At 35.9% G+C, this 21,586-nt stretch overlaps 1 protein-coding gene across 1 annotated transcript; it reads right to left on the minus strand.

Annotated features, from left to right (window-relative positions):
* Positions 1–11,712: 11,712 nt before the first annotated feature.
* On the minus strand, positions 11,713–19,378 carry LOC145806744 (delta(12)-fatty-acid desaturase FAD2-like). The gene is made up of 2 exons (XM_082904532.1): positions 19,221–19,378; positions 11,713–13,072 (listed from the first exon to the last, which is right to left on the minus strand). The coding sequence occupies exon 2, from the start codon at positions 13,049–13,051 to the stop codon at positions 11,903–11,905; it is 1,149 nt and encodes a 382-aa protein (XP_082760658.1). The 5' UTR covers positions 13,052–13,072; positions 19,221–19,378; the 3' UTR covers positions 11,713–11,902.
* Between the last annotated feature and the right edge of the window lie 2,208 nt (positions 19,379–21,586).

Raw genomic sequence — 21,586 nt, forward strand, 5'->3', positions numbered from 1 at the left:
ACTACATTACCTCTTTACACCCTCTATCTTATTACACCACTAAAAAAAAAAAATGTGATTCTCATTACACCTATTATATTACCAAAACTAATCCTAAAGTAAAACTCTTCAAAACCCTTTCATCTCTTTACACCAATAGTTTTTGGAGGGAAAATAAGGGAATAGAGAAAGACGCAACAAGGGGAAAGAGAAAAACGCAAGGAAGACAGTGAGTGGAGCCCATAGCGAAGTGCTTGTTCGGTCACATAGTGCTAAACAATTTACATTCCTCCGGTCAAAAATAGATTTCTCCAGCATTTTGTTGCTATACATTTACAGAGTCATTTTTCTTTCAAACAATGATTTTTAAATTTGTGTTGGGCCTATTTGGTAATACAATGCTAATAAATTTGAATTAATCCAGTGCCATGTTACTAGACAAACTTTTTTTTTTCCCAAGAATATGTTGCCGTTCGATTTGATGATAACAAGAAATTAATTCGGGGCCACTTGTGAACTGCATGTTTGGTGATACGTTGCTATACAAATTAAATTACTCTAGTGTCATATTGCCAAACTATAATAGATTTGTCTAGTTAGGTGTTGTTGTACGTTGAAAGATTTACTTTTTCCTTCAAGCATCTATAAAAAACATCCATAAATCAAACACGCATCCATAAAATCATACATAAAAAATATCCATAAAAATATTTATAAAAACATCAAGTGTACGAACATCCATAAAAGCATCTATAAAAACTGTCATTGTTTGCATCCATCAATCAAACATGGTATCACAATTTGTCTATATCGATAGTTTTGGTAATTACTACATTAGGCTTGACAAGCGCACAGAATTGATGTATGATTTCTCCCATCCATTAGCATGCGGGTGATGAAAATGAATCCAATTATTTGCTATCGGACGTACTGGATGACCAGGTTGTAGATAAACCTATAACAAAGACATCAATAAGTAGAATTACAAAATAAGACATGGTAATGATCTAAGTAGGCTCAGTAGTTTATACTTGCACGAAATGGTTTCCATTTACAAATCCTATGCAGATATCTCTTCGATCAGGTGTTGCAATTGGTGTTGATCCAAGTGGTAGAAACGTCAAACACTGTTACATGGATAAATGATAAAGAACGACTCAGTAGTATGATGCTATCAAATGGCCTATGTTGGGAATAGTCATCCAATGATTAGATTCTGGGCCAAATTCGAAGTAGGATAAGATAGAGGTAAGGTCATTAACCCTTTCTTGTGAACCAAATAGTTGCATGTAGTGCACTACATTCGAATGCAGCTCAAGTGCAAGTCTTTGTTTTCTGCCATTATCTCCCGCATCTGATGTCTTTATAACAATGACAAATTCAGTCTTCTTCCCAATGTCAGAAGCCTATTTAATTAACGCTTGTCGACTACTAAAAATCTAAAGATAATAAATACATTTATACATCAAATTATTAATAAAACTCAATACAAATTAAAAATAAGAAAAAATTGTATTCATAAAAAAACTTAACAAATCTCGTTTATAATGAAATTATGATTGGAGTTCACTAATATTTGCATTGTTGCAATGAGTAGACGCATAATCCTTTCAAGCAAAAAAAATAAACAATATAAAAAAATGAAACTAGAAATACACGGTAATGAGTAGTTAAACAAATTAACAAATTTTGGCCTTGGGTTACCAGAAATGTATCTTTTATTCGGCAGTTGGTTACCAAACATATATTTTTTGTTTGGCAATATGATGTTTGACTATTTTATTTTGTTCAATTTCAAAACACTGTACAAAAGTCGAAGAACAATCCAAAAAAACGAAACAAAAACCTACCAAACAAATAAAAAAACTCACCATTTCACTTTTTTGATGGTTCTTGATCACTGTTTCTTCATCCATTACTTTCTTTTATGATCAAAACATTATGATTCTCACTTTTTGAAAAGAAATGTATAAGAGAGAAGAAAAATTGAGAAAGGAAGAAGATGAGTAGGGATTGAAGATTAAGGGGTGTAAGGAGATAATAAAATATATTTAATTTTAATGCTTGTCTTTAAAGGTAATTTCACACATGGGTAAAATTGGAAAAAAAAAAAAAAGCTCATATGAAGTGTGTAAAGAGATAAAGAGTGGTGTAAGTAGAATCACTCATCTGAGAATAGCTTTGGTTGAGAAGGCTCGTCTTTTGTTGCCTATTTTGTCCTTAGCTTCTTTTAAAATTTTCTATTTTGCCCTTTAGTATGGGTGGTGAATTAATTTGGGTGGTGAACTTTTGAAAATTATGTAAGAAATTTAGATTCATTGTAATTAGGCTAATAGTCCAAAATGAGAGATTCTTGTGAGTTTTTATTTTTATTTTTTAAAAGGGATGTTAGAGTGATTATTTATATCGTCGTTATACTTGCAACTTTTGACTATTGTATTTTTTATTTTTTGTATGAATAAATACCAGTCATTTAAAAAAAATCCAAAATTACTTTAGAGAATCCGGACTCATAACTAAAACTCTTAAAAATACATATCCACAAAAAAATGTTTTAATCGTAACTTTTACCAACATTTTAACTATTCAAGTTTGGTTTGACAATTTTTACAAGTTTTAAAATTTGTTCAAATTTAGTTCATTTAACTTTTTTATGTTTACTGAACAAAGTCAAATGAGCAATTTTATTGTTGGGTGAAGCACCAATAAATCCTAAATAGTGATCTTATGAACTATTCAGTCTTTCATTTTTTCTTATAGACCTAAAGGTCTCATTCTAGTGTGAATTACATAAAGGGCGACGTATAAATGCGTATGTTATGTGTTGAGGGTCAATTGTAGATTTTCTTATGATGTTGAAATTACTAAATGTAACATTCCAAAAAAAACTCCTTACGCTTTGTTTGATTGGGGATTTGAGAACGAATTTGAAAAGAGAAAGGGAAAAGATGTGTGAAACTAGGTGAAATATAGGTATATTTTATTTACATTTTATCTACTCTTTCTATTTCCATTTCCATTTCCAAATCTCTCCTCAAATCTTCCAACCAAACACATCATTAGTGTGTTTTTTTTTTCCAAACCTAACACTTCAATGTAATACATTAAAAAACTCTTTAGTGTACTTTTCACAAACATAACAACGCAACATTTTAAAAAAACTCCTTAGTATATTTTTTCTAAACTTAACAATTCAGTATAATACACTAAAAAATTCCTTAGTGTATTTTTCTCAAACGTAATAACGTAACATTCCTTAGTGTACTTTTCTCAAACGTAATAATGTAACACTCAAATACAACACACTTAAAAACTCCTTAGTGTTCAATGTAACATTTCCTTTTTTAAATTTGTTTTTCTATGTGTCAAATAATTTCGTTTTTAACTCTAGTATGGTTGAATTTTTGACAAAATAAAAATTCACAAATAAGACCAAACAACATATAAAATTGAAATATAAAAGCTGAATGTTAAAAATTAAATACTAAAAACTAAATGATAAATTTATTAAATTGAAAAGTTGGTTGTTAAAAAATCAAGTGTTGAATATAAGATCAACTTTAGAATTTATTATTTTGAAACAGTAATTTTTAATTTTTATATTGTAATTACAGTGACAACAATGATAATAGTGATGAAGGTGGTGATGGTAGAGAGATAATGTAGTGAAGGTGAAAAAAAAAAACCAAAAACCAAAATCAACCACAAAACTTGTAACCTTGCCACAAAAAAAATGGGCAACTCACCCATGCCTTGCACGACCCTACTTACTAGGGGTGTAAATTTGGCCACGAGCTCGTGGCCTACCCGAAATTGCCCACAACCCAGGTGGGTTAGGCCCCTGTTTGGCTTGTCCAGGCCTGGGCTTGAACCCAGCTCGGGACCTTGGGCTGTGTTTTTGAGCCTATCCCGTGGCTCGACCTGACTTGGCCCAAAACATTTTACTCCCACTAACCCGGCCTAAAAAGTTTTGCACCCTGTAGGCCCGGCCTTCCCACCCAACGACTCTCTGCACTGTGCAACAGTAACAAATTGGAAAAAAAAAAAAAATCAAACGATCATTTGGCCAGTAATTCCATAATGGCTAAATTTTTTTATTTTTTATTTTTTTATAGATTAAGCCCTCCCTCTCCCAACTCCTATAAATATCACCTCTCTCATTATATTTCTCACAAATAAATCTCTCTCTCAAATTCTCATTCTCTCTCAACTATCAATTCTCTCAATTAATTTTGAACTCTCATTCTTAATTGTCAATTGCAATTGTGCAATAAGAAGCATTTATCAGAAGCAACTAATTTTTATATCACATTTACCAGTCGATAATATTAATTATTTGAATTAATATTTATTAGTTACATATTTTTTACATTAATTATTTCTTAACATATATTAGTTGTTATTGTTTACTCATTATTTTAATTAATTATTAGTTCATATATATTATTTTACTTACATTACTATGGATCATAATATTCTTAATATTTATGTCGATATTGATGCATGTACACAACAAGAATTTGTTAATTATCCTTCTATTAGGAAATTGTGATGTTTAAAAAAAACATAAATGACACAACACACATAAGAAAACGAACAAACAAGGACAATGAAGATTCACATCCTAAAGTTATCACTTATGCTAGAATTAGGAGAGAATGTCTCTTTATTAGCCGTCGTCGCCTAGCCACCACACTTTGTTCTTCACCAATCGTTGCAGCTCTCTCTCCCTTCTTTTAACCCCTCTCCAACACCCAACATAAAAAACATAAAAAAAAGAAAAAGAAATAACAAGTGTTAATACTATACCTATAATATGTTATAAGTTAATACTATATTAATCTGTATAGATCTACAGCTGCTAATAGTAGATAGTATATTTAATAGATTATATTAAATATCTGTATAGATAGTTGTTGCTAGCCTAGCACAGATAGACGCTTTCTTTTCCTTTTGCTTTCAGCTATCTTCGGGTGGCCTTTCATTTGTATATTTCCTTTGTTCATCATTTTGTCTTGTAAAACATCTCCTATATAATGGAGGTTCCATTTGGTTGCAATATACATCAAAAACATAGAGCTAATATTTGCTCTCTCAATCTCTCTCAATTTCTTATATGGTATCAGAGCACAGGTTTTCTGCCTAGCCTCTTCTTCCAACATATTTTTTCTGCAGATTGCATTTCATCTGTATCCCTTTTTCGTCCATCTCTGAAATACAGTTTTCACCACACCAGAGCCTTCGTCTCCTCCGGACGATTCCAACGCCACCAATTTCAGCCCAATACGACGTTACACGCGCTCTCACGCGCCATTTCTGTGAACGGCGCGTCGCCTGCCTCCGCCTTCCGCCTCACACGCGCTCCACGCGTCCTCCACACTGTCCCGTGCTAACGTGCACCGCGCACTACCTTGCTAACGTGCGCCGCGTGTTTCTGACGTCAGCACACGTCAGCCATCTCTGCTACCGTGCACTGTCTGGCCTGTTTTGCTAACGTGCGCCGTGCCCTTTCTTGCTAACGTGCGCCGCGCCCTTTGCCTCTCATTTCTGTGCCTCTGTGGTCATATTTTGGGTCGTTTCACTCCTTTTCCCACTAATTTCGGCCTTCTGAATTCACTGGTAACCTCGGTTTTTTCAGATTCTACCTCCATTGTGCTATTTTTCCCTCATGGATCGCCCGAATTCCTCTAATCACCCTATTTCCGTTATTCTTGACGGGACTAATTATGTCCTTTGGGCACAAGCCATGTCTGGCTTCCTCAAAGGCAAGAAACTTTGGCGTATTATTACTGGGGATGTGTGCAAACCAGTCCCAGCAACCACGGAATCCGCTGCCACGGACTCCGCTGCCACGGACTCCGCTGCCAAATATATCGACCGACTAGAAGATTGGGATAGTAAAAACTATCAGATCATCACCTGGCTTCGCAATACTTCTATTACATCCATCAGCCTTCAGTTTGGTAGGTTCCAACTTGAGTCTGCTTCCTCTCCAGCCAAGGCCATCTGGGATTTTTTGCAAGAACGCTATCAGACTACCGATCTTGCTCACCAATATCAGCTTCTAAGTCATCTTCACCGTATGCGCCAAGAAAACACTCAGACCATTAATGATTTCCTCTCCCAAATGTATTATGTTTGGGATCAACTCGCTCTTTCTAAGCCTCCATGGCCTCATACTGAGGATGCTGCCTTGTTTACTACCTACCGTGACCAACAGCGCTTGGTTCAGTTTCTCATGGCTCTCACTCCTCGTTTTGAGCCCGTCCGCGCATCTCTCCTATATCGCACTCCTTTACCCATTCTTGAGCAAGCCGTTTCTGAACTCCTGTCCGAGGAAACCAGGTTTGGTACTCTCCATCCACACCCTGTGGACTCTGTTCTTGCTACTCCCTAGATTCGGAGTTCTCCTTCACCACAGCGGTCCACTACCTGCAACTATTGTCACAACCGCAATCTTCCATCGACTCATCTTCTGGTTCATTGTCCCGTTCGTCTTTGTCAATTTTGCAACAAGACTGGCCCCGGTCATCTCCAACAAGATTGCTTCCGCAATCCTACCCGTGCCTCTCGCCATGGTCCTTCCACCGGGAATTTTTCCCGCAGCAACTCTCACCGTTCTGGGACTCCATTTAAAAACATGCCTGCTCCACGCACTGCTGCTGCCGCCTCCGAAGATTCACCTTCTTCTGTCCCTGTAGATCCTTCCACTCCGGTCTTCTCTCATACAGATGTTGAAGCCATGTTTCAACATTTTTGGCAGCATTCCGGTACTCCTCCATCTACTGCTTTGTCTACCACTGCAGGTAACACTTCCTGGTACTTTGACTCCGCTTGTTGTAATTACATGACCTTTGATCCTACTATTTTTACTCCTCTCTCTTCGACTCCTCATGTTCCTTCTATCCATACTGCTGATGGGTCTCTTCTGTCTGTAAGTCATGTTGGGTTTGTTTCCACCTCTCACTTATCTTTATCCCATGTATATCTTATGCCTGCTCTCACTTTAAATCTTATCTCCATTAGCCAATTATGTGAGCATGGTCTAACTGTTACCTTTTCCCATACTGGTTGTTTGGTGCAGGACCCTCGGACCAGGCAAACTCTTGGGATAGGCCGTAAGCAAGGACGTCTCTACGAACTTATCCATCTTCATGTTCCGGATTCCTCTCAAATCACTGCTCCTACCACTGCTACCACTGCTCCTCCTTTATCTCATTTTCAGCTTTGGCACTATCGTTTGGGCCATCTTTCTGTTGGTCGTTTGAAGTCTTTAATTTCTAGTGGTCATTTGGGTACTGTAAGTTCTGATGCTTTCAATTGTGTGTCCTGTCAACTTGCAAAACAACCTGCTTTGTCATTTAATAAAAGTGATTCTGTTTCTCTTGCGCCCTTTGATCTCATTCATTCTGATATTTGGGGACCCTCTCCTACTCCTACTATGGGAGGCGCACGTTATTTTGTTGTTTTTATAGATGATTTTTCTCATTTTACATGGTTGTTTCTTATGAAAAATCGCTCTGAACTCAAACAACTTTATTACAATTTTGCTGCAATGGTTAAAACCCAATTTTCTAAAACTATCAAGATTTTTCGCTCCGACAATGCCATGGAATATAAAGATTTTGACTTTCTTTCCTTCCTTAGGAGTCATGGTACTCAACCTCATCGTTCCTGTCCAGGTACGTCCCAACAAAATGGCCGTGCTGAACGAAAACATCGGCATCTACTTGACACTACTCGAGCCCTCCTTCTCTCTTCCTCTTGTCCAGAAAATTTTTGGGGTGAAGCCGCTCTCACTGCTGCTTACACTATCAATTGTATCCCTACACCGGTCATTCATAATCACCCTCCATATGAGCGTTTACATGGCACCCGTCCCCCTTACGACACCCTTAGGGTTTTTGGCTCTGCCTGTTTTGTTCTTCTTCAACCTCATGAACGTACCAAACTTGAACCTCGTTCTCGCCTTTGTTGCTTCTTGGGGTATGGTATTGAACATAAAGGGTATCGCTGTTGGGATCCTCTCTCCCAGCGTCTCCGTATCTCTCGTCATGTGGTCTTTTGGGAACACACAATGTTTTCCTCCCTCTCTCAATTCCGTTTATCCGTTCCCTCACCCTCTCTGTGTTTTACTAACCTTTCTGCAGATCTGTTTTCTGATGAGCTTCCTCCACTGCCCATGCCTGACTCTCTTGAGACTGCCTTGCCTACTGGTCTTTCTCAAGCACCTGCCAGCTCTGATGGTCCTGATCTTGCTCCCTCGGACTGCTCACCCCCTGTTGAGTCTCTTCCTCTGGCTCCTCCTCCTCCTGCTCGACCACACCGGGTAATCCAACCTTCTACTCGTCTTCGTGACTTTATTGTTGGTTCTACTGCTTTTTCTACTTATGAACCCACCTCCTATCGGGAGGCTCGCTCTAATCCTCTTTGGCAGCAAGCTATGACTGATGAATTACAGGCTTTAGACAAAACTCACACTTGGGACATTGTTGATCTTCCTCCTGGCAAGACTGTCATTGGCTGTAAATGGGTATACAAAATCAAAACCTGTTCTGATGGCTCTATTGAGCGCTATAAAGCTCGCCTTGTTGCTAAAGGCTTCAATCAAGAATATGGTATTGACTATGAGGAGACCTTTGCTCCTGTTGCTCGTCTCACCTCTGTTCGCAGCCTCATTGCAGTTGCTACTACCCGACACTGGGATCTTTATCAAATGGATGTGAAAAATGCCTTTCTTAATGGTGTTCTTCTTGAGGAGGTCTACATGCAACCTCCCCCTGGGTCTACTTATCCACCTCATAAAGTCTGCAAACTTCAACGTGCTTTATATGGTCTTAAACAAGCTCCCCGCGCTTGGTTTGCCAAGTTCAGCTCTACTATTCATGACTGTGGTTTCACCTCCAGCTCTTATGATACTGCACTTTTTATCCGCAAAACTGCTCAAGGGACCACCTTGCTTCTTCTTTATGTGGATGATATGATTATCACCGGTGATGATGTCAATGGTATTCTTCATCTTAAACAATTTCTTAGCCATCATTTCGAGATGAAAGACCTTGGTCCTCTCAGCTATTTCTTGGGTCTTGAAATCTTTCATGATTCCATGGGTTCTTTTCTCTCTCAGGCTAAGTACACATCTGATCTTCTCACCCGTGCTGGTCTTACCGATTGCAAGACTGCCTCAACTCCCCTGGAGCCTCAGAGTCGTCTTACACCTCTTGATGGCACTCTTCTCTCTGATGCTACTCTATATCGTTAGCTGGTTGGCAGTCTTGTCTATCTCACTGTTACTCGTCCTGATATTGCCTATGCCGTCCATATTGTCAGCCAGTTTATGTCGGCTCCTCGTACCACACATTATGCTGCATTAATTCGTATCATTCTCTATCTCAAAGGCACCATGTTTCATGGTCTTCATTATTCCGCCCGCTCCTCTCTCCAGCTTCGTGCTTTCTCTGATGCTGATTGGGCTGGCGATCCTGCTGACCGCCGCTCTACTACTGGGTTTTGCTTTTTTCTGGGTGATTCTCTTATTTCTTGGCGCAGTAAGAAACAATCTCTTACTGCTCGTTCTAGTACCGAAGCCGAATACCGTGCCCTTGCTGATACTACTCAGGAGCTTCTCTGGCTTCGTTGGCTTCTTGCTGACATGGGTGTTACTCCCTCTGGCGCTACTGCCCTCTTTTGTGACAATCACAGTGCTCTTCAAATTGCTCACAATGATATTTTTCATGATCGCACCAAGCACATTGAGATTGACTGCCATTTTATTCGGCAACACGTTACTCATGGTACTGTCCATCTCCATCCGATCTCTTCTGTTGATCAACCTGCTGATATCTTCACCAAAGCTCATTCTCCTAGCCGCTTCGTTGACCTTGTCTCCAAACTCAAGTTGGTTGATGTTTGTCCTCCTTGAGTTTGAGGGGGGATGTTAATACTATGCCTATAATATGTTATAAGTTAATACTATATTAATCTGTATAGATCTACAGCTGCTAATAGTAGATAGTATATTTAATAGATTATATTAAATATCTGTATAGATAGTTGTTGCTAGCCTAGCACAGATAGACGCCTTCTTTTCCTTTTGCTTTCAGCTATCTTTCGGTGGCTTTTCATTTGTATATTTCCTTTGTTCATCATTTTGTCTTGTAAAACATCTCCTATATAATGGAGGTTCCATTTGGTTGCAATATACATCAAAAACATAGAGCTAATATTTGCTCTCTCAATCTCTCTCAATTTCTTATAACAAGAAGTAAAATATTTATAATTGAAACGTATATATAAAAACTATAAATAGAAGGTATAAAAGATTTTAATGTTTAGAGATATTTCGGTGTGATTTTATATCATTTTGATGTAATTTTGTATAATTAAAAAAAAATAAAGTTGAAATTTAATTCAACTTTGACTCGTTGAACAAACCAAGGGTATTTCAGCCTTTAATTTCCAAACACCTTAAGGTTGTTTAGACTAAGGCCGAATGTGACCATTTTTGCCAATTTTGATTCGCTTGGCAGGTCTATTCTATCAAACCTTGATTGATTAAACAAAGTTCAAATGAATAAAAAAATAATAATAAGTAAAAAAAATAAAAATAAAATTATCTTCCACATCAATACCATCTCAACTCCTTCCATTCCCTAGCTCGCCATCATGATAAATCAAAAAAAAAAAAAAAAAAAAGAGAATAGGGGGCGTAAAAATAAAAATGTAAAATTAGGGATGAAGATATGTTTGGTATTACTGAGGATGTAAAAGGAATCTTTTCAAATTTCAGTTTTCTTTTAATAATTAATGAAATAAAACAATAGTGTAAATATAAAGACCCATAAAAGAACTCAGAATTTGAATTACGAAATGAATAATGACTTGGACCCCCTTTTTTACTCACCCCCTTGACCCTCTCTTTCTATGATTGGTCCATTTTTCTTTTTCTTTTCTTTTTTTTTCCTTCTCCTCCAATCACCACCCGCCACGTGTGTGTGAAGGTGGTGGGGGTGGTGATTGGAGGGGGTCTCAATCATCACTCGGAAAATTAATGCAAAATTTGAATACTAAAATGTTTGAAAAACCATTTCTAAACAGACTAGAACTAAGGAGTTGTTTAAGATGTTCTAAATAAGTGTACTTTTTAACTTTTGATGAAATATGGATTGGATTTGAAATGATGTGGTAGAGAGACTTTTTGACTTTTTTTGAACATCTCAAACTTAGCCTAAAAATTGACATTTTCTAAAGTTATAACCAAAACAAAACCTTTTAAAAAGGAAAAGAAAAATGTTTGGGGGCCCTAATTCTGTGGCTCAAATGTGGCTCAAATGGCCAAAACGACGTCGTTTTGGCCATTTTGATGTTGTTTTGTACTCAAAACGACGTCGTTTTGGCCATTTGAGCCACATTTGAGCCACAGAATTTAGGCTCTCTACCATTGCTCAAAGGAAAAATTGCTAATTCAAAGAATCAAAAACCCCACAGGAGCCTCACTAATGTCAACTAGACGATGTGTCATATCAAATAATAAACAAAAACTGATTTGAAGAAAAAAGAGGATATATCTAACGCTACTCAAATTATTTTGACAAAAATATTAATTTTTATGTTGCGTTGGATTGAGGTTGCAGTTTATTACATACCAAAGCCAAAAGAGGTTGCAGTTTAACTGGAAGATAAAGACACATACATACTAACTCCCTAGCTAACGTGAGAGAAAGGAAACAGAGATTTCCTCAAACGTCCAAACGCATACGTAGTCACAATCATACACTATTAAGACTGTGTTCATTACATACCAAAGCCAAAAGAGGTTGCAGTTTAACTGGATGATAAAGACACATACATACTAAGACTCCCTACCTAACATAGCAGCATAACTACTAACTACACACACCTCATCATCCTCATTGCATCAGAATCAATACTTGTTTTTATACCAAAATACACCTTTGGTGGTGGTATCGTCATCTGATTCCACGTAGAGACACTCTCTTGCCTCCCTCCACATCGCCTTGTAAAATGCAGTACCATCAAACTGGTAATACTCACCGAGAATAGGCTTAATCGCCTTTGTGGCCTCCATTGCATGGTAATGTGGCATTGTAGAGAAGAGGTGGTGAGCAACATGAGTATCTGTGATATTATGGAACACCTTGTTCAGCACTCCATAATCCCTATCCATGGTTGACAGAGCTCCCCTCAGCCAGTCCCACTCCGATGAGTCATAATGAGGCAGAGCAGGATGAGTGTGCTGCAGGAATGTGATCAAGACAAGGAACCCGTTCACAATCAGTAACGGAACCCCATAAACACAAACAAGCCAAGCCAGCCCCTTTGCGAAAGCAAGGCGACAGAGAACATAAACTATAGTGATGATACCAACATCAGAGATGTAAATCTGGAGCCTTTCCCGGTTGTTGTAGATCGGGCCATATGGGTCGTAGTGACATGCAAAACGATCATAAGGTCTCCCTGATACATTGAAGGCCAAGTACAAGGGCCAGCCAAGAGTGAGTGTGATCACAAGCGTGACAACACGACCCACTGGGTTGTTCAAGTATTTGGAATACCATGCGAGTTTGGATTTGGGTTTCGGGACAAAAACTTCATCATGCTCAAGGGAACTGGTGTTGGAGTGGTGACGGCGGTGACTGTATTTCCATGAGAAGTAGGGAACTAAAAGGGTGGAGTGAAGGATGAGACCAACCGTGTCATCGACCCATTGGTAATCACTGAATGCATGGTGACCACATTCATGAGCAATGACCCACACACCAGTGAGGACACAACCTTGAAGTGCCCAGTAGATGGGCCACACAAGATAACGGAAGTGCTGTGGAAGGAGGTGGATGTAAGAGGTGGTGACGTAGTAGAAAAGAAAGACGAGAGAGAAGTCATAAACAATGTAGGAGAATGAGCGGAGGAGAGAACGTTCAAAGCAGTGGGGTGGGATGGCTTTCTTGATTTCACCGAGAGTGAATGGTGGCTTTGAGTGAGGGGCCCTGTGGGGGGTAATCTGCTGTTCATGTTTGGTTGCTGGGACAGGCATTCGTCCACCAGCACCCATTGTTGTTCAGCCAGTTGTGATCTGAAAAAGGTGAGAGATCATTTTCAAAGTGAAACAGTATGTTTATATATAGACCTACAACATGATAATAAATGCAGAATCTCACAATGCTCTGCCAAAAGATGACATTGCATTTTATAGAGAAAATGCATAATTAGTTGATAAAATTTCCAGTAACACAGAAGAAGAATAACTTAAGCGATGATTGAATATACTTTGCTCGTTATGACTTGATTGAAATATAAATGAAAAGGAACAGGAAATGCGACAGCTATTGTGGATTATGATTTTGCTGTAGTAAAAAGATGTTAGTCAAGAAACTCATTGCCGAAGAAAAATTAATTAGTCAATTTGCCTTTTCATACTAGAAAGGGCAATCATAATTTATCCATTTTCACATAGCACATTGGCAAGCCAACAGGGCTGATGGATTCTAGAAGAAATCTACTTGTAATTGAAAGAAAGGGCAATCAAAATAAGAAGTTACGAATTAACTGAAAGAAGAAACAAATTTAAAAGAAAAATAATTAAATAAGATATTCCAAATGATAAGCCTAAGGATGTACAAGCAGTAATCTCCAAATAACAATTATGTGTTTTGCTTTTTGTACTAAACCTCTGTTCGTCCAAAAATGCAAAATAAGACCCAATTAGACACAAAATCCACAACAACTTAAAGCATCTACATCCAATTAGACATCGAATTAATGATATCTGCATCTACATAAGTTTTCTGCAGTGTTAGAAATACCACAACTTTGAACTCATGTAAACTAACAAGTGCTTGGCCATATAAGAGATTCAGAACACATTTCATTAACACATCTAGATGCTGCTGACATAACTACATCTGCCGGTTTTTTATGCAAGAAGAGCCATGGGCTCACTCAATATGGAGGTGTGATGCTTCACACAAAAACAGATGAATATAGGTTATGAGGTTTAAAAATATCAGGGGGCTGTCAATATTGCCAGGAGATATGGTGAGGCCAAAACACCATCAATTGCAAATAACTCAATATAATCCACTCGCAGATTCATGAAGGGAATCTTACATATGATAAGTCTTGACCCAATACATATTTGTCATGTAGGGCATATCTTACTTACAGTTAACAGCCATCAATCAAAAGTTTTTCTTGCTTCAAATTACACAAGTTCATGGCAGCTGAGCAAATGCCAAGACTTAATAGGTTGTGAATCAAAAGTCATTCTCTCTACTTTTTTGTTCTACCATTCTTATTTGGACAAAGCACATTCTACAGAGGGCTCAATTTCTTCCAAATTTATTACAATTTTGGGTTCAACCTTCTCCCAAATTTAGGAAGAAAAAGGAAAAGGAAAGATTCACCAGTTCAATTTTATATATATTTTTATTTATATTTTTATTTTCATTTTTTGGTAAATCTGTAGGGAAAAAGAAAGCTGGGATTCCTTATACAATTTTAAAGAAAGAAAAAGAATCATTAGACCCCCAACGGGATGTGAGATGGACAAGGTAGATTGCAACAAACTACCTAAATTCAAAATTCATTTATTAATCCCATCAATACAGAAAAAGAAAACATCATTTCCATTAAATTAAGGTTCAAAATAGGGTACCTTTTCCATGAAAAACTGAAAAGAAAATGCAGGATTCTACTTGTTAGTTTTATGTATAAAGAAAAAGAGAGAATTGTGTATATTGAATATGAGAGAAGAGAGAAGAGAGAAGAGAGAGCAAATGAATAACTCTATATTTTTGTGTATTTCTGTGTATTTTTACAAAGAGATGTACACTCTCTTTATAGAGAGGAGAAGACAACATAGGATGTCAATTGAGGCACCGAAAGCATAAAGCAAGGGGACACTAATTATTAAAGCTAAACACTAACATATAATAATATACTAACACTACTATAGGAGTAATTGAGCAAATAAGAATTGTCTAGAAAAGAAGTTAACGTTGTGATTGTAGTACACGAAAGATTAAAAAAAAAAAAAAATAGACATTTTGGTTTTGAATAGATATGACAAGGTCTCTCAGGGCAGTGTGCTATTTAAGGCGAGAGGCACATCAAGTTGCCAAAGTCTCTCGGGGCATAGGCGAGTGGCAAGGCATATGTATAGATATTGCATAGTTTTTTTTATAGATATGGCAAATTTTGTGTGTGTGTGTTATCTACCAAGTATTAACCAATTAAACATTGTATTTTTACATAAGATTATTTGTACCACATCAACAATTTCAAATGAAGTAAATTCAAATTAAATAATTAAAAGAATTTAAGAAATTATACAATAAAGAAATTAAGGAAAGTTTTATCAACCAAGTGTTAACCAATTAAACATTGTATTTTTACATAAGATTATTTGTACCACATCAACAATTTCAAATGAAGTCAATTCAAATTAAATAAGTAAAAGAATTAAAGCAATTATACAATAAAGAAATTAAGGAATTAATTGAGTAATTAAATATTTACACAAATTAAGTATATAAAATAACCAATTAAGCAAACTAAGTTATTTGACAATAAATACTTCAATTGAAAATTGTCGCTCTCTAGAGGACAAAAGTAAAAAAGCAAAACAACAAATGGCATGTAAGCCAAAATATAAGCATGTTTGGTAACATTTATATTTAAAATAATTTTTGTTTACATTTAAAATAATAAAAAAATAAAAAAATTTAGATTCCCTTTTCCGGAGTTGCAACTATCTATTGCAAAAAATTCTAAACTTACAAGTAAATACTCAATACCTAATTTTTTATTTTTTATTTTTTTGGTTTATATTTAGGAAAATTTTGAAAACTTTAAATAAAAACTCATTTGGTATCTATTTTCGTTTTCAAAAACTTGTGATCAGTATATAAAATCTATCAAATTTTTTGTAACAAAAAAGTTTGTTTATTTGTTTAGGAAAAAAAAAAAAAAAGTTTCCATTCCTTGTTGCACCACATCCAACCATCTCCACCTCAGGGTAACCATCATCTGTGACCTCCTCCGACAACCACCTATAGCCACCACCTCCTGTGACTGTTTCATAGGCATTCTTACTCTTGGTAATTTGATTCATAGGCACCTTTTTTGGTCAATTGGTGTTGCATGTATTAACAAAATGATGTCTTGGTTAATTTCATTGGGGAATGGCTAGGATTTTGCTTCCATGTGCGTCATGTAGTTGATTTTGGGTGAGACATATCATAGATTTTTTGAAAAGGTTAAGGAGCCCCTTCTTAAACTTAAAAGAGTAAAATTATTGTACAATTTGTAGAGTTGGTGTCAGGTGTTTAGCCCTCATTGGACCTATTTTTCGATTTCATTTTCTTGTGAGTAAAGGATGATTTATAAGTTGCCTTGGTGTAGTTTTTTCATATGAGGTAATTACACTATACCCATGTGGTTTGTCCCAAAAGGTTCAAAAGTGAATACATAACTCCCATGTGGTTTGGATTGAAGTGCAAAATGGATGGCAAACCATAAGTTACAATGACACTCTGGGGTTTATGTGCTGGGTTGAATAGGCAAGAGTTTGTCTCCCAAAAGTTGGGGAGCTTCTATTTACACTACAAATACAACTCTTTGTGCCGACTTTCTTATTTCATTAGCTGAAAAAATATATACATAATCTTCATCCTTAATTTCACGCCTCTTTACATTCACCCTCCTTCTCTTTCCTTCCCTCTCTCTTGTCCAGTTCTTCCACCACTACAAATGAGGATGACAACGAGTTGAGGAAGGATCTAGGAGATGTTTGGGGTGGTGGTGGAGTGGAACATGATTTTTTTTGGGATTTTATTTTTTTTCCGTGTTCGAGTTTTGTTTGGTGAACCAGGGTTGAATGGAGTTTCATCTCTATTTTTTCCAAATAGCACAAAATATATCAAAATGATAGAAAATCACACCAAAACATATCTTAAACACCAAAATCTTGTATTAAATTTGCTTACAATTATCAAATCTATGTTTTAACTATAATTTTTCTATATATATATATATATTTTCTTTCTAGTTGTTTGTTGTCAATTTTTTTATAATGTTCTTATGGTGGAGGTGTTGAGAGTTGCGGAAAGGTGGAGAGAGTGATAGAAAGGGGAGAGGGTGGCAGTGGATGTTGGAGAGGAGAAGGGATGGTGGCTGAGTGGTGGGTTGGTGGAGAAGAATAGTAGTGGTGGTTTAAAGAGGTAAGAAAGAGGATGAGGTGCAAAGATAAATTCTAATAACATTTTTTAAATGTTTTTAATCCGTAAAGGTAATTTTACAAAGATGTAATATTGTAATAAATTTTTTTTAAAATGAGAGGTGTGATGAGTTAAATTCATGGTGTAAACAGAAGCACCCCAAAAGTAGGCCCAAAATTCATGTGTAAAATCACTTTTTGTATTTTTTAATTTACACACGAGCAATGATTGAGACTCCCACCCCCACAAGACCCTCAAAAGACCCCCATAAATCTAGACCACTTGTGACGTGGACCCCACACATATATGAGTGGGACCCACACATACATTAAGGGCCATGATTACTCTGGGGTGTGGGGTCATCCCAAAAGGAGTCCTAAACATTTTCCTTTACACACATCTAGTGTTTGAGTGAGAAAGTGAGAAGATAGGGAAAGAGCACAGGTGGGTCTAGTTTTGATAGAGAAAGTGAGAGAATGAGAGAGAAATTGTGATTCATACAAAAGAAATTTTGAGAGAAGAAAAAGGGGGCAATTAAGACTTTTCCCCAAAGCTATTAAAATAATTCTGGACTTTGCAGTTAGGAAAATTTTATTTGTATACCATACAAAACTCTCACTACACACGTGTTCTGATATAAACTTTCGAGCAAATGTTAAATGTTCGGATTTAAAGTTATGAACAAAAATAAATTATTTAAATATACATTTCATTCAGTTATTTATATCCGAACAGTATTTGGGGCGTGTACTGAGTGTTTATAAGATGTGCAAATAGAATTACCCCTGCAGTTTTGTCAAAACCATATGGTGGTTATGTTTTTAGGCCAAATCAGGGGGTAGAATGTAATTCCCTTATTTGATCTTGCACAGCATCCACCTTTATTGCCCATTCAAATATTCTTATGTTTACTTATAATAAAAAAAAATTAAAAATTAAAAAAAATCTTAATTCTAATTCCGATTATGACGATAATCGCACGGTGATGACTATAATGCTGGGAAGCATTTTTTATTTTATTTTTTAAAAAATAAATTTGATGGTGTTTCTTTCTTCTTCTGTTTTTCTTTTTTTTGAAAAGTGATGTTTCTTTTTTTGGAAAGTGATGTTTCTTTTCTTCATCAACATAGTTTGCATAAAGCAACATTTTAGTGGGAAGAACATTTCAGGCATTAAAAAAAAAAAAATGAAGGAAAAATACCCGAAAAAGGTAATTCACACTAATTTGTGGAAAACAAAATTCCACATAACCCAGACAAAAAATTCAATGGAAAAAAAGAAAAAGAAAAAGAAAAAGAAAACCGCGCGAGGAAGCAAAAGCAAAAACAAAAGCAAAAACTGTTCCAGTAAACCAAAAACAACCGGTCCACCAAACAATCATTTGAAGGACCCACAAGCGATGCATGGAAATTTCACAAACGATTTATAGAGAGAGATCCTTATCTATACCGATATCTAAGACAAGAGACATATACACAAATATGCATTGAAAATTGAAATCAATGGCATTGTAACAGAAATATTAAAGCTGTGTGTTCCGTTACGCTGTGTTTGGTTGGGGGATTTGGAGAGGAATTTAAAAAGGGAAAGGGAAAAGGTGTGTGAAACTATGTGAAATGTAGGTATATTTTTTTCACATTTCACCTACCTTTTCTATTTCTCTTTCCAAATCCCTTCTCAAATCCCTCCATCAAACACAGCATTAGCGATTTGAAAAGGAATTTAAAAAGGTAAAACGATGCGTAAAATCACGTAAAATATAATATAAGTATATTTTATTTTCTTTTTTTTCTAAATCTCTTAATCAAATTCCCTAATAAACACAGTCTAAAATATCACGAGTATTTTTGAGAAAAACATGGCATTAGTTCACAGATCCATCCATAGAATCACAATGAAGATTAATTTCAATGGCTGAAACAAATCAATAAAAATAACATTATATATATATATATATGAAAATCCTGATAATCAAACAAGGGCAGTATATGGGAAGAAAAGTACCAGGAATGAAGATTGAAGCGAACCTCTCTCTCTCTCTCCCCTAGCCTGAAAGCACTTGAGAGAAGAGCTTTTTCTTCTCTCTTCTCTGTTATGTGTATGTGTTTCTGAGCTTCTCGTTGGCATTCTTGACAAGAAGCCCTGTCATGTATTTAAGAGCGGTCGGTCTCTGTCTCTGTCTCTGTCTCTCTCTGGGCTCTCTAAACACCTCTCGGTCTTAGGTGGGGTCACCACAGGTCTCCGCACCATGCACGCTTAAACGTAACCATCGCCATCGTCTGACACGCGGAGCCTTAGGATTAAATGAAATTAAGCAGTCAAGTCGTTTGACAGTTCCAATCAATTTCTAGAGCACATGAATTTGGTGTCAGTGTTTTACACGGGATCATGATTGAATTGAAATGACGATAATAGGCTTTTTGCTTTTTGCTTTGCATGAGATGCGAATGTAGTGATGTTTTAGAAAGTTGGTAAAAAAATTAATTTTTTAACTTTTTAATAGTTTTTTTTTGGCAAAAAATTGGGTTGTTTTGGATAAAAAAAAATTGACTTTTTTAGCAAAGAAAGTTTAAAAGCTAAAAAACTGACTTCTTATCATTATTTTCAAAAGATCCAGTAGTGTTGATGACGACATGAGGAATAAGGCATGGATTATTTTAATAAATTTTAAATTTTTTTTAATTAAAATATGAGTTTAAAAAAATTAATATGTTTGAAATAATTTTTTAATTTTTATGAAAAGATGTACAAAAAATAGCAATTTTTTTTTTGACTTTTTGATATCAATTATTAATTTTTTATTTTTTAAAAATAATTTTTTAATTTTTAAATTAAAATATTAAGTTGTCAAACGAGACCTAAATATGAGGGATAGAGGGAGAGAGAGAGAGAGCCAAAAGCAAATAAATACACAGAAGAGAGGATTTTAATAATAAATTCTATTGGCGTTGGCTTCTGTTTTGATAATCTGAACAGTTTAATGTGTAGAACTCGTCGAGTATTATAAGCCTGTATAAAATCACGTTAATCGGATATCGGTAGCTATGTGATCAAATTAGATTTTTGTTAACCGTTAATTTATTCACTGTCTATTTTTTTTATACAAAACTGATTTGATCACATAGCTACCGATATCCGATTAATGTTATTTTTTATAAGCTTATAGTACTCGACGAGTTCTACACATTGAACGGTTCAGATTATCAAAATGGGACCCGTGGTGGGCCTCCACGGGCCCAACAGCACGGTCCAGTCCGATTAAGGACTGGACACAAACCAAGCCCAATTCTATTTTACTCTTGGCTAGGGCTTGCCTCCATTTGGACTGAAGGGTGTAGTCGGGCTCATTGGGCTCATTTTTGGATCATTTTTTGATAATTTGAACTGTTCACATTTTAAAATTTATTGAGTACATTATCTCTATAAACAATTACATCGATCGAATAATGGATAATATGACCTTATTTGGTTTGGCTTTAGGAAAAAGATTTTGGAGAAAATTTTTAAAAATTTTGTTTGGTTTGTAATTTTTCTCAAAAAGTTTTCAAAATCACTCTCTCCTACACATCAATCAATCATTTTTTCTCTGTCCTCTCTCATTTTCAATCACTTTTTTTCTCACATACATTTACTCAATTACAACAAAATATCAAATCATTTCAAACTTCCAAACTCCAAAACTATTTTCAAAATATACAACCAAACAAATTACAAAAATTTCTAAACTCTCTTTCCAAAATATTTTTTGAAAACTTATCTCCTAAAGTCAAACCAAATAAGGCCTATGTATTCAGATCATTTTTTTATGAACCATTAATTTTTTGACCGTCTATTTTTTCCTAGACAAAAGTGATCCGAATATATAGTATCCGTTATCCAATCGACGTGATTTTTTTACAGGAATAACATACTCAATAAATCCTAAAATGTGAACGGTTTTGATTATCGAAAAGGGGTCCAAAAGTAAGCCCAATAGGCCGAATTGGATCGGATAATCCTAGGACTGGAGACAGTCCAGACCCTCTACTCTTACTATTACTATTTAATTCTATCAAGTTTAGTATGAACAATTAAATTTTATTTATTATAAAATGTTTTTAAAAGGTTCATTCTTTTATAATGATATATCTTATTTTAATTTTACTTCACATTTAATATCAACAATTTCATAAAATATTTTTAATGTAAGTAAAATTTGTGGGGGCCGAATAATGGGGGTCGTAAATAGGCCGAGTATATGAACTTGGGGAACTGGGATGTATGTATACTATTCGGCTTCATCCCACATCCAAATCATACCCTATTCAGTCAAATAGCCAAATAGGGCAAGAGCCAAGTAAAAAGCAATTTGCTACAAAGGAAGTCGAATG

The sequence above is a fragment of the Camellia sinensis genome, chromosome 14, assembly GCF_055761805.1.
Source record: "Camellia sinensis isolate YWXY chromosome 14, ASM5576180v1, whole genome shotgun sequence".
Lineage (NCBI taxonomy): Eukaryota > Viridiplantae > Streptophyta > Magnoliopsida > Ericales > Theaceae > Camellia > Camellia sinensis.

What these genes read in the sequence shown, in the direction of transcription:
- LOC145806744 (XM_082904532.1), bottom strand. Translation starts at nt 13,051, where the DNA reads ATGGGTGCTGGTGGACGAATGCCTGTCCCAGCAACCAAACATGAACAG.